Below are 14,172 nucleotides of genomic sequence, written 5' to 3'. Positions count from 1 at the left end.
ACACATTCTGCTGGGCAAAAGCTCTCCTTAAAAAGTCTTACAGACAGGCCATTGCCAAAACAGTTGGGGGGGGTAGCAGACAGCACCCCACCATATTCTTGGAACTGTGGGCCACAGCTTCCATTTTGGATACCTGAGCTCACAGGATCGCGAATGCTGCACATGCCCATATGTGGCAAGACCTGCAAATGGTCGCTTAGCATAAGCAAGACATGGGGCAACGCTATCAAGAAGACATAATAAAGAAGACTGAAAGGGAGTCATCCCCCAAACCTCTCTTTGTCTCTCTCTGTCAAAGAGAAGGAAGCTAGCAAAGCAGACCCCAAGTTAAAAATACTCTCTGGGAGGGATGTAGCAAACTCCCTTTTTACAAGAGAGATTGCTCCACTAATCTCCTCTGCTGTAGCTCAGATAAGCGTAGCAACTCCCCACCAACTGCTAATTAGCTGGCACCGACTAGAAGGAAGAGAACTCATTAAAACCTAGGAAGTTTCATCTTTCCACCTAGAGACACATCTCCTTTCTCAGATAAGTTTTAAGGCCACTCATTCAATCTTCCACTTTCACTTCTACAAGTCATTTCAGCCTTTTGTTTCTTGGGTGTACACCCAAGTTGACCAGTTCATGCAACTATGAATTTCATTGTTCAGCGTGAGTTTCAGCCCCTCCATGGAGGGCATGTGACTCATGCATTGCCTCAGGACATGATTTTGAATACAATATCCATGGGCCAGCCACAAGGCCTCAGAATCAAAATCTATACAGACCTTTATTCTGCTGGTTCTCAGGTGTGTGAGTGGTAGCCTTTTGCCCTTCATTCTTTTTTTCTCCCTGCTTTTCTGCTGTTCTCCCCCTGTGAGGAGATTGGCCTGTGTGCACCAGACTTGCCAATGAATCAGGATAGATAATACTAACCTGTCCTCCCTCTAAATCTCCTTGCTTCCTTATTTTTGCATTTTTAGCCCTTTCTACCGCAAGCCTTAAGTGACTGATCTACAATCTGGACCTTAAACTAAAATTCTTCTTAGTTATATTCTTGTTAAGACTGCTAGTTAAGATTGTATTACTTTGCCTAACCAATCTTTTTCACTTCCTGTACCTGTACCCCCAATTTCATATATTAAGATATCTTTAAACTACATCTACACTTCCTCATCATTTTCAGACCAAAGCTTTGCTCAGATTAATACAGTAACACTGCTCCCTCATAGCCAAGCTGATTCCCCACAATAACCCAAAAGTATAGTCCAAGTGTTCAGTCAAGCACTTTGGAGCAGATCTATTATTTTACATGGCTGCCATATTTCTGATCACCATACTCACTACATGATGTCCCAGCCTTCTTCCCAAGGTGAGGATCATCCCAGCAGATGTGTGAAGATGCTCTCCCTCTTCCCAGAGGAAGGAGAAGGATCGGGCCACTGTCTGGCCACTGTGTTGCGGAGGCATTTGGAATGCCCTGGCTGTGCAGGGCCAAACTGGCAACCCTCTGCCTTCTATGGGTCTTCTATGAACTCTTCTTTACAGGGCAGATGTACACCAGCATATACTTCATTAATCCTCAGAACCATGGCTGGCATGCAGTTAAGTTAGGGGAGAGGAACTCAATTGATCTTCAGAAGATATGGAATCTGGGAAATGTAAATCCCAAATTCATTCACCAACATCTGCTGAATGAGCCATAAAGCAGAACAGATGACTAAACTTTCCTCAAAATGTACTTCACTTTTTCCAGTGACTAAGAATTAGGATGCTCACCAATATTTTTTGCTGTGTTTTAATGGCCTTGACGACATGTGCTTGTATTGTTCTTGGACACTGGTTACGCTTGGAAGCCACCTCCACTATTAATTCATCAAGTTGATCTTCAAGGAGTTTGAGGTCTGTATCTAGTTCACAAGAAAAATATTTTATCAGGGAAATCAGAAAGTCTATGTAAAAGTCTATTTGTAATATCTCTGCAAAAAATTCATGCTTCCTCCCTGAAAGGTCCAGAGCCAGGTGGTTCTTAGCATACTCTGAGAATGTATGGATCAAGTGTCATCCTCCCCCACCCTCAAAGAGAGACAAAACAATTTTAACTTCAGTAGCCAGGCAAAACCTAAAAGTAGGAGGATCACTGTGTATCCATTCTTTAAAAACTAATCATCTAATTAGGTGATTTAATACAAAAATCAGTCCATTTGCAGAATTATGTCTTAAAGAAACAGATTTCAAACCAGTCAGGAGTCCCATTTAATTCAAAAGTTAAGAGGCATTGCTATTGGTAATTATGAGTTTTGAGCACCCTCTACTGGACAAACAGTGTAATATCAGAAACAGAGACAACAAATAAAGGTTTCTTTGGGGAAGAGAGCAGTGCTGCAATACAAAATACAGTAGCAACAGGATTTAAGCATATTTAAGAGCATTAACAGAATGTAAACATTTTACTCTATATCTGGAAATAATAGATATTTTAACATTCAGCAATTTTATTAGTTTACACATTTTAGTTGCAGATATGCATTGTCCCAAATAAGTTTAAAAGCAGGGGTAGTTCTGAAGTATATTATGATGCATGTACAGTTTTCCCTGAACCTAAAAATGTGCTCCACCTCCAATGTCTACAGGTGAAACTCAAAAAATTAGAATATTGTGCAAAAGTTCATTAATTTCAGTAATGCAAATTAAAAGGTGAAACTGATATATGAGATAGACGCATTACATGCAAAGCGAGATAAGTCAAGCCTTAATTTGTTATAATTGTGATGATCATGGCGTACTAGTTCACATCCTGTGTTACTTGAATTTTAAAAACTCTTCAGCACAGAATGAATTCAAATTGAAATTAAGTAATAATTGCCCAAAATGCATATTAGGCACGTGCAAATGTGTTCGACATTGAATGGGTGCAGTTCGACAGTTCGAGGTCAAACCGAACCGACCCTGGACTGAAACTCTCCCCCCACTGGCTCATTCAGGGGGTTCATGAGCTGCTTTAATTTTTTTTTTAAACACCCCCTATGGGGGGTTTCCTCTGAGCTGGCGGGGTCCACAGAGGTTCCCCCTCCCCCTGCCACCCTTCCTTGCTTCCAAAACCGGCCCGTTTCCCTCCCAGTGCGGTGGCCATTTTGGAGGCTACCACGCGTGCGCAATGGGCCTCTGTATGGACTGGTATGAACCAGGCCACACAAAGGTCCATTGCACAGGTGTGGCAGCCTCCAAAATGGCCACTGCACTGGGGGGAAAGGCCCAAATGGGCCAAAGAACAGCCCAAACAGGCCAGTTTTGGAAGCAAGGGAGGCTGGCGGGGGAGGGGAAAACCTCCGTGGACACCCCCTGGAGCCACAGCTTCAGAGAATGCCCCCAGAGGGATTAAGTTAAAAAATAAAACCTTTTTTAAGTCCGCAACCTCCCCTCCCCAGACTGGACCCGAGGGGTGGGGTGTGTTCAAAGGGGTTGCCAGATCAAACTGGCCTGGTCTGGGTCTGGTTCGGACTTGAACTGAACCAGATGGTTCCATACACACCCCTAATGCATATTACTACCCAGGCTAGAAAGACCGTATCACTAATACATGCTGATTGTTTCTAGGTAAAGGTAAAGTGTGCCATCGAGTCCCGAGCGAGACAGAACTGGAACTGGGGAGCTAGCTACGCCCACAAGAATCACATGGTCCAGTTCTGTATCGAGCATGCTCAGTTCCTAACCCTTCCTTCCTGAGGATCTCCTACCAACAGAGGAAAAATCAGGAGGGATTTACCACTGCCATCTCCCGCGCAGTACGAGATGATCTTCCTATATCACTGCTGCCCGATATAGGTGTTTCCCATCGTATGGAAAGTTCCCATAGTCTGGGAAACATACCAGCGGGGATTCGAACCAGCAACCTCTGGTGTGCTAGTCAAGTCATTTCCCCGCTGCACAATTAGGTGGGAGGTTCATCTAGATTTTGATTCCTTAGTAAAATTGTAAGCTTTGTTCACTGTATAAGACCATCTTGGAGAGACCATATAACTCTGAATTGAAGGAGTTACACTGGCTAACGATATGTTTCCGGACAAAATACAAGGTGTTGGTTATAACCTATAAAGCCCTAAATGGTTTGGGCCCTGGGTATTTAAGAGAACATCTTCGTCATGAACCCTGCCACCCACTGAGATCAGTAGGAGAGGTTCGTCTGCATTTGCCACCGGCTTGTCTGGTGGCCACTCAGGGACAGACCTTCTCCAATGCCGGTAATTTCTCTCTCAGGCTAGCCTACTTCACAGAGTTGTTGTGAAAGAGAAACTTAAGTATGTAGTACACCGCTCTGGGCTCCTTGGAGAAAGAGTGGGATATAAATGTAATACAATAAATAATAATAATAATAGTATATGGAGTCTCTTAGGGTTCCGTTCTGTCACCAATGCTTTTTAATATCTACATGAAACTGCTGAGTAAGGTCATCAGGGGAGTTGGTGCTGTGTGTTATCAGTGTGCTGACGACACCCAAATCTACTTCTCCTTTTCATCTGCATCATCAGGAAATGGAATTCATTTCCTAAATGCCTGCCTATAGGCAGTAATGGGCTGGATGAGGGATAACAGATTGAAACTGAATCCAAGCAAGACGGAGGTGCTCATTGTAGGGGCTCAGAATTTGAGGGATGAATTAGAGCTTCCTGTGCTGGATGGAGTTACACTCCCCCAGAAGGAACAGGTACGCAGCTTGGGGGTACCCCTGGACCCAGGCCCCACCCTGGTATCTCAGGTGGAGGCTATAGCCAGGAGTGCTTTCTACCAGCTTCTACTGATTCGACAGCTGTGTCCATTCATAAGAACAGCCCTGCTGGATCGGGCCCAAGGCCCATCTAGTCCAGCACCCTGTTTCACACAGTGGCCCACCAGATGCCACAGGCAGGAGTTGAGGACATGCCCTCTCTCCTACTGTTACTCCCCTGCAACTGGTACTCAGAGGCATTCTGCCTTTGAGGCCTAGAGGTGGCCTATAGCCCTCCGAATAGTAGCCATTGATAGACCTCTCCTCCATGAAGTTATCCAAGCCCCTCTTAAAGCCATCCAGGTTGTTGGCTGTCACCACATCTTGTGGCAGAGAATTCCACAAGTTGATTATGTGTTGTGTGAAAAAATAGTTCCGTTTGCTGGTCCTAAATTTCCCAGCAATCAATTTCAAGGGATGACCCCTGGTTCCAGTGTTATGTGAGAGGGAGAAGAATTTCTCTCTATCCACTTTCTCCACTCCATGCATGATTTTATAGACCTCTATCATGTCTCCCCGCAGTTGCTTTTTTTCTAAACTAAATAGCCCCAGGTGTTGTAGCCTTGCCTCATAAGAAAGGTGCTCTAGGCCCCTGATCATCTTGGTTGCCCTCTTCTGCACCTTTTCCAGTTCTACAATGTAGAACTTTCCTTGTAGAGGACGACCTCAAAACAGTGGTGCATCAGCTGATAACCTCCAGGCTTGACTATTATAATACACTCTACATGGGGCTTCCTTTATACATAGTTTGGAAACTTTAATTAGTTCAAAATGCAGCACCCAGACTGGTCTGAGGTAACCCAGAGAGACCATATTATGCCTGTTTTAAAACAGCTGCACAGGCTGCCAATATGTTTCTGGGCAAAATACAACTTTGTTGTAGGTTATCACCTTTAAAGACCTGAATGGCTTAGGTCCGGGTTACCTTAGAGAGCTCCTTCTTCTGCATGATCCCCACCACACATTAAGTCATCTGAGGAGGTGCATCTCCAGTTACCACCAGTATGTCTGGTGATGACTCAAAGGCGGATCTTCTCTGTAGTTGCTCCTGGGCTGTGGAATGCACTCCTGGCAGAAATCCATATTCTGAGTTCATTGTTGGCTTTCAGGAGAGCCTTAAAACCTATCTGTTTGGCTTGGCTTTCCAGGGTTTTCAAACTGTTTTAAATGTTTTAATTATTAATGGTTTTATGCAGTTTTAAAACTGTTCTGTAATGATTGTTATTAAAAGGATTGATTTGTGGGTTTTATTTTTGTTGTGAACTGCCCAGAGCCACGTGGATGGGGCAGTATATAAATGTAATAAATAAAATAAAAATTCTCAACCATTATTTATTCATGTTGCTTTTCATATGGGATAGCATCTTACACTGTAAGATACTCCCCTCAAGGGATGGAGCTGCACTGGGAAGAGCAGAAAGTTCCTTCCCTGGCATTTCCAAGATAGGGCTGAGAGAGATTCCTGCCTGCAACCCTGGAGAAGCTTCTGCCAGTCTGTGAAAACAATACTGAGCTAGTTAGACCAATAGTCTGACTCAGTATATGGCAGCTTCCTATGTAATTACTCAAAGTAGTCCCACTGAAATTAATTTTAGTGGAACTACTTCAAGTAATTTTCCTTATATCAGCCAATGGGACTGCCTATGATCCTACACAGACTTCCTTCAAAATAAGTTCTATGGAAAGAGTAGATTCTTTATTCTAAATAAATGCATTTAGAATAGAGGCATACATCAAAGAATTTCAGTTGCAAGGGACTCAATGTTTGCTTACATACTCTAGCATCCTAGGTCCAAGACAGGGCAGTCCTTGAAAGCATACCCAAGAAATGCCTAAAATATTTATTTATAAATGCTCACTGATACCTTTCTAGGCTAATGCTGAAACATGTGGTACTATTTAGGTTTCTCTCAGGGCATTTTCATACTAGAATATCACATCTGGTGCTCCTACCCAAGACTACCAGTGCAGATTGTGGTCCCACACTAAAAACCAAATAATTCTGTTGAGCTGTACAGAAATTTGCAATGGTTCTATTTAATTATAACACCACAAATCTAACACACACACACACACACAATGCTATAGGACATGAAATTGCTTCTTAGAGCTTAGTGTGGACAGGGAAAGAAAAACCACAGGACAACCACTTCCATAAGCACCTGTAACAAGAACATACCACTGGAATAAAGCTTGATTTATAATACATTTAGTATTAGATATTCTCATTAATAGGCAGTGAGAGTGCACTCTGATAATTCTTTGTTAGGTCTCAAAGATAAAATAATATACGCTTGAATAATGAAGCACAGATATATTAAATCAGAGTCTATAAATTCACATACCATTTTGAAGTTCATCTGACGACTCCTGCCATGGCTGCCCATTAATAGTGATGTTCTCTTGCACAGCTGTTTCAAAGTTCTGTAGAAAAATAGATACATCCATATCCTTAATCTCTAACAGTGTTATCAGAACATTCAGTCACCCCCTTTTTCTACCACTGTATGTAGAACAAAGTAACCAACTTTGGGGAAGAGTTGGATCACATAAACTAGAAGTAGAATGAAATAAATGCTTACTGAGTGGCCTATATTGGTGATCATCTAACTCAGGGGGCTGCTCAACTTCGACCCTCCTGCAGATGTTGACCTCCTGCAGATGTTGACCTACTACTCCCCAAACCCCTGGCTATTGGCCACTGTGGCTGGGGATGATGGGAGCTGTAGTTCAAAAACAGCTGAGGGGGCCTAAGTTGAGCAGGCCTGATCTAACTCATTCTTCAACTTGCACCAATATTCTACTAAACACTGGCAGAGGCCTTCCAACAAGAGGAATAGTAAAATGCCACCCAACATTGGAAAACAGGGATCTTGCCTGTCTGATGAACCAGTCTCATATTCACTTTACAGCCTTTCACACAAATTTAGTAGAAGTGACCCAATACATCTTGGAGCCACAAAATCCAAATGGTCCCCCCATATTGGTTCAAAATAGGTCTATAGATAAGAGCCAGTTCCCAGCATTCCATTCCCTTCTCCTAATGTTCTGTTGTACTTTTGTGTGAGGAAACATGGAAAGCACGATAGGGTATACCTATATGGACATATTTAATGGTTTTGCCAACTGGGCAAAGAAGCACCTTTCAAAGTGGTGATTCTCTTTATATTTAGCTGGCAGAGAGCTAATGGCCCTACTCAGCCCCAGCACAGAATCCCTTCAGTGTCTGCTACCAGTTTCTACCTTGGGTTTCTTTTTAGAATGTGAGCCCTTTGAAGACAGAGAATAATTCTGTTAGTGTTTTTCTATATAAACTGCTTTGAGAACGTTTGTATTGAAAAGCAGTACATGAATAGTAGCAGTAGCTGTTACTATCCAAGGAAGTGGGTTACTTGAAAAATATATGAAAAAATGTGATGTGTTCATATACTGACCCATGAATTCAATAGAACACGGACATACTTGTTCAGCAGGCTATTCTGAGCTTTAAATGCTTCTTCTAGCACAACTAGTACAAAGAGAAAGCCGAGAAACCAGAAATAGGGGGAGAGGAGGAGGCAGGTGAAATAACATTTTTAAAATATAATATATGCAATACTACTCTTTTGGCTCTGTAATAAAGCTGATTACAATAATTATATTAGTTTTAATAGGCATTGACTTTTTTTATTTGAATCTAGGAACCTGCCCAAAAAGTTAGGAACTACAAAAATCACTTGATCAAGTTGTCAGTGACAATGTGGAGAGAGAAAGTAAATGGGATTCTGTTTATCCCCTTTACAATTAAAATACTTAGAACAGAAACAGGGCTGCCTGGGACAAATAAATATTTTATTAAATAACTATGAATATCCTAGTCTGGGTGCCATGGCTGTCTTACATTATTATAAGACAGACAAGTTAAGTCCAATGCTATATATATTTATTTAAGCAAAGAGTCACAGAAACCAAATGCAAAACAACATAAAATAATCAAGAAAAATTCATGAGTTTCATTGCTCTGTTTAAAATAAATTCAGTTGCAGTTTTTAAGTTAACTGTTGCTCTGTTGTTGGATTTTGGGCAAACATCAATTTTAGCACAAGTCTTATCCCCTGCTAACTAGGCAAAGGGGCACCTTTTAAAGTGGCAATTCTCTTAAATTTACTAAAGGTAAAGTGTGCCGTCAAGTCGATTTTGACTCCTAGTGCCCACAGAGCCCTGAGGTTTTTCTTTGGTAGAATACAGGAGGAGTTTACCATTCTCTCCTCCTGCAAGGTATGAGATGATGCCTTTCAGCATTTTCCTATACCGCTGCTGCCCGATATAGTACCAGCAGGGATTCGAACTGGCAACCTACGGTTTGTTAGTCAAGAATTTCCCCACTGGACCACTTAAGGTGACTTTTAATTATATTTAGTAGGGGAGAGCAAATGGCCCTATCTAACCTCAGCAAAGTATATCTCCAGGGGCTTGTTGCTGGTGTCTAATTTGTGTTTCTTTTTAGACTGTGAACCCTTTGGGCATAGGGCACCAATTGATTGTTCTGTTTCTATGCAAGCCACTTTGATAACTTTTTTGTTGTTGAAAGGCAGTAGATAAATAGTGGTAGTTATTCTACCACTATATGTAAATATTTAGATGTTGTGGATATAGTGGTAGATATTTAGATGCCGTGTAAAGGTAAAGTGTGCCGTCGAGTCGGTGACAACTCCTGGCAACCACAGAGGCATGTGGTTGTCTTTGGTAGAATTGACTGATTGATTGATTAAGTGCGGTCAAGTCGGTGTCCCTGCTAACTCAGCAAAGAGGCACCTTTTAACATGGTGATTCTCTTTATTGAGCAGGGGGAGAGTAACTGGCCCTATCCACCCCCAGCACAGTACCTCCAGTGACTGTTGCTGGTGTCTATCATGTTTCTTTTAGATTGTGAGCCCTTTGGGGACAGGGATCCATCTTATTTATTTGTTATTTCTCTGTGTAAACCACCGTGAGTCATTTTTGGAAGAGCAGTATAGAAACTGAATTAATAATAACTCACTCACTCACTCACAGTGATCACATAGATAGATTCTCTCCAGGATGATCTGTCTTCAACTTGGCCTTTAAGGTCTCTCAGTGGTGCATTCATTGCTGTCGTAATCGAGTCCATCCACCTTGCTGCTGGTCGTCTTCTTCTCTTTCCTTCAACTTTTACCAGCATTATGGGCTTCTCAAGGAAGCTGAATCTTCACATAATGTGTCCAAAGCATGATAGTTTGAGCCAGGTCATATGTGCCTTGAGTGAAAATCCTGGATTGATTTGTTCTATGTTCCATTTGTTTGTTTTCCTGACTGTTCATGGTGTCCTCAAAAGTCTTCTCCAGCACCAAAGTTCAAAAGTGTCAGTGCTTTTTCTATCTTGCTTTTTCAAAGTCCAGCTTTCACATCCATAGAGTGTCACGGGAAAAACCACTGTCTGAACGATTCTAATCTTTGTAGGTGTAGACACGTCACGGCATCTAAATATCCTTTCCAAGGCCTTTATTGCAACCCTACCAAGTGCTCTGCGGTGTATTTCTTGACTGCTGGATCCTTGACTGTTGATGGTAGATCCTAAAAGGCAGAAGCTATCCACCACTTCAATGTCTTCATTATCAATTCTGAGGCTGGTTGCTGTACCTGTTGTCATTAATTTAGTCTTCTTGACATTTAGTCTTAGTCCCATTTTTTCACTGTGCCACTTGACTTTCGTAACTAGAGCTTGCAGATCCTCCGCATTCTCAGCTATCAGAGTGGTGTCATCAGCGTAGTGCAAGTTATTGATGTTTCCTCCTCCAACTTTAAAACCACGCTCAGCTATCAGAGTGGTGTCATCAGCGTAGTGCAAGTTATTGATGTTTCCTCCTCCAACTTTAAAATCACGCTCATCGCTTCCAGTCCAGCTTCTCTCAGTATCTTTCACTGTGTCGAGCTTTCCCATATTCATGCTTCTTACGTTTCACGTTCCCATTTGTAATTCTGTCTTTGCAGCTTCGGATTTTCTTTTCCCACACAGCAACATCAGCTGCTAGACTTCCAGAAGGCTTTAGTCTAACTGCGTCATAAACACCAACGGTACTCTGAGAGATCCTCAGCTCTTCCTCAGTAGCATGTTGAGTTCCATCTGACCTGAGGGGCCCATCAACCGGCACTATATTGACAATCATTCCATTTTGTCTATCCATATAGTTTCTTGGTAAAATACAGGAGTGGTTTACCATTGCCTTCTCCCGTGCAGTATGAAATGATGCCTTTGTCATTGTCATTGAAGTGATCGTCCACCTCCAGCACTTTCCTATATCGCTGCTGCTCAATATAGGTGCCTGCTTGCTTTAGCTGGGCAGCTGGGATGACCTTCGCGCTTTGGGTGACCCTACTGGGAGTATACCTCCTGGTGTACTTTACTCATCCCTCCCAGGAACAGCCCCCTGCCATGATGAGGCAGCATAGCAGCCAGGACTTGCGGGAGTTGGTAGAATACACAAGGGGCTTATCATTGCCATCTCCTGCGCAGTATGAGATGATGCCTTTCAGCATCTTCCTATATCGCTGCTGCCCAATATAGGTGAGATGCCATGTAGTGGTGTATATTTAGATGGCGTGACGTGTCTATACCTACAAAGATTAGGATTATTTGGACAATGGTTTTTCCCGTGACACTCTATGGATGTGAAAGCTGGACTCAGATTTAAAAAGTATTGACACTTTTGAACTTTGGTGCTGGAGAAGACTTTTGAGGATACCATGGACAGCCAGGAAAACAAACAAATGGATCATAGAACAAATCAATCCAGGATTTTCACTCGAGGCACAAATGACCTGGCTCAAACTATCATACTTCAGACACATTATGCAAAGACCCAGCTCCCTTGAGAAGTCCATAATGCTGGTAAAAGTTGAAGGAAAGAGAAGAGGACGACCAGAAGCAAGGTGGATGGACTCGATTACGACAGCAATGAATGCACCACTGAAAGACCTTAAAGGCCAAACTGAAGACAGATCATCCTGGAGAGAATCTATCTATGTGGTCGCTAAGACTTGACACTGACTTGACAGCACTTAATCAGTTATTCATGAACTCCAATGTTCATTCATTCATTCGATTTCTATACTGCCCTTCCAAAAATGGCTCAGGGCAGTTATGTTAGTGATCAATTAACTGACAAGTCTCATCTACAATAACTATGATTTTATATCATAGTCATATCTAACACAGTCTCAAAAATACCCAGGCCAAAGAAGTTTTAAGAAAACAAAGAATGCCATAAGCATCGCCATGAGGAAAATGGTTAAAAGGAAACCGTTTCCAGGAGTTCATATTCTCAATGAACGGCATTTGGTTTGGATAGCAGGGATAAGTCAAAGAAGCCAGCACAAACCACTGTGAGCACAGGCGCTCTTACCCCCTGGACTTTCGGGCCAAAGTCCAGGGCCTCCACACCCCCTGGGGCCCCCCAAATAGTCTTTAGTCTGTCCTGGGTGGTGTGGTTTGTGCCCTCAAGAACCTACGTGTTAAAAAATGTTCCTTAACTTGCAGTGGGGCGCCTCCAAAGGCCTTTAGGTCCAGGCTTCAAAATTACCTAGGGGCACCTCTGACTGTGAGGAATATGATGTGAGGGGAGCCGTGGTCTTTGACATGTTGGGCTGACAACCCGCCTCCTGAGGAACGAGAGGGGCGTTTAGTTCCAAGAAGCACTTCAGGATAAAGCCGCCGCCGCCCGCCCGAACCCAAGAGCGCTGCTGCGAGTGCCCCGCTCAGCCCGGCCGCTCTTACCCACAGCGCTTCACCCAGAGCCCGCTCCAAGCCCTCGGCCTCCAGGGGTTGCCCGGCCCCGAGCTTGCGCACATACGGCCCGCAGTGGCCCAGCAGCTCACTGGTCCAGCGGCGCGAGCGACAACGCACGCGGGGGTCGCGACGCGCAGGGGAAGGGACGGGCGCCGAAAGTAACGGCTGCATCTCCGCCGCCATTTCCCGCTCTCGCAAAAGAATTGACCCGCCCACCGAGCGAATCCGGAAGCGGAACTAAGCCGAGCCGTATTGGAAGTCGTACCGCGGCAAGGATGGAAGCCTCGAAAATAGGCCCCGTCAGGAACTGAAGCTTGTCCCCGCACTTGGGGATAGTTCCAGCTTTAAGGATGGGGGCGGTGGATTGTCACTGCCACCTCGCGGCGCCCGAGTTCCAAGGGGTGAGTGGGGAGAGAAGCGAAGAAGTGTTTTTCCGGCAGTCCTCTTCTGCTTTATGCTATCTGTCTCTTTCTTGCAACCCCATAAGGAAAACTTGTTGGGTCAAACCAAAGGCTCAGCTCGTCCAGCATCTTGCTTTCCAGAGTGGCAGACCAAAGGCTCACAAGCAAGAACAGAAGGCTGGCAACAGTTTCCCCCCGAGCTTTCTCCAAGATTTAGTATTCAGAGGTACACTGCCTCTGAACCCGGATGTTCCATTTATCTAATAGCCATTGGTAGATTCACCTGCCACCAGTTATTTAATACTGCTCCCTTTTAAGAGCCATCTAAGCCAATGGTTATTAACATATCTTGTGCCAGTGAATTCAATTAATGAATTATGAATTGTCATCATATCGTATATCACTACAGTATCATACTGAAGTTCATTGCTTCTTTCTGAAGGGCTGTTGGAATGCATTCAATTTCAGAATGACCATTCAGATGCATGAAATCCAAGGTAGCTGGTTGGTTTCATATTGGTTTTTAGAGATCATCCACAAATGGCAAACAAAAAGGAATTTTGGCAGAATAAGAATACTATTGGATGCTAGCCAATACATTCTGAAAAAGTAAGTTTTTCAAAATGACAATTCTGGGATCTTAATTCAGAAGGAGTATTCCAGTGTTTTGGGAAGTGTTGGATCCTGCTCTCTGCCCTGACCTGACCTCCATGGCTCAAAATGAATATTAAAGCTTTTCTTTTGGCAGTGTTTAGCCACCTGCTAAAGTTTATTTTAACATTTTTAAATGTATATGTTATGTTTCAGTCTGGAAAGAATTGGATGCTCAAAGTGGCTCAAAAACATTGCAAATTATAAAATTGTTATACAATTAAAAGTCAGTGCAAAATGAAGCAGCACAAAAAAATGGAGCCAAAAGGTTCAGAATACAATGTCTTGCATCAAATGATTAAGTAAGTTTCATATAAAGCAACATGAAGACCAAAGGATGATCTGTCTACAAAGAACGTAGGGGGATCTGAGCCCAAACGCGTATTGAGATACATTTCAATGAGGTTTGTATGAATGAGGTGTATGAATACTAAGCGGTGCATTTAAGATGGCATAATAGATGTGTGGTGGGGTGCTGGTGGTGGTTAATATATTAGGGTCTTTGGAATCTGTATCATTCAGGTCATTTACAGCACAATCCTGTGCATGTTTACTCAGAAGTATATCCCACTGTATTCAATGGAGTTTTC

The 14,172-nt window shown here is 43.1% G+C and overlaps 2 protein-coding genes across 7 annotated transcripts in view; one reads left to right on the top strand and one right to left on the bottom strand.

Annotated features, from left to right (window-relative positions):
• NSL1 (NSL1 component of MIS12 kinetochore complex) overlaps nucleotides 1-12,764 on the bottom strand; it is a 27,148-nt gene extending 14,384 nt beyond the window's left edge. The window contains exons 1-3 of one of the 2 annotated variants that reach the window (XR_008319564.1): nucleotides 12,519-12,764; nucleotides 7,090-7,168; nucleotides 1,759-1,889 (exon numbers count right to left, since the gene is read on the bottom strand). Coding sequence is in view for 1 of the 2 variants with exons in the window: in XM_053310122.1 (XP_053166097.1) it covers nucleotides 1,759-1,889; nucleotides 7,090-7,168; nucleotides 12,519-12,713 (405 nt within the window). In the remaining variant the exon portion in view is untranslated. The remainder of the gene's footprint in view (nucleotides 1-1,758; nucleotides 1,890-7,089; nucleotides 7,169-12,518) is intronic. The other variant, XM_053310122.1, reaches the window with a different exon arrangement.
• TATDN3 (TatD DNase domain containing 3) overlaps nucleotides 12,681-14,172 on the top strand; it is a 20,240-nt gene continuing 18,748 nt past the window's right edge. Inside the window, exon 1 of one of the 5 annotated variants that reach the window (XM_053310106.1) lies at nucleotides 12,681-12,931. In XM_053310106.1, the coding sequence (XP_053166081.1) occupies nucleotides 12,881-12,931 (51 nt within the window). In that variant the 5' untranslated portion in view covers nucleotides 12,681-12,880. Of the gene's footprint in view, nucleotides 12,932-13,742; nucleotides 13,987-14,172 lie in introns of those variants that run through there. The other 4 variants (XM_053310112.1, XM_053310081.1, XM_053310090.1 and 1 more) reach the window with 4 other exon arrangements.

The sequence above is a fragment of the Hemicordylus capensis genome, chromosome 1 (assembly GCF_027244095.1).
Source record: "Hemicordylus capensis ecotype Gifberg chromosome 1, rHemCap1.1.pri, whole genome shotgun sequence".
Lineage (NCBI taxonomy): Eukaryota > Metazoa > Chordata > Lepidosauria > Squamata > Cordylidae > Hemicordylus > Hemicordylus capensis.
This window is presented reverse-complemented; position numbering and strand designations above follow the sequence as displayed.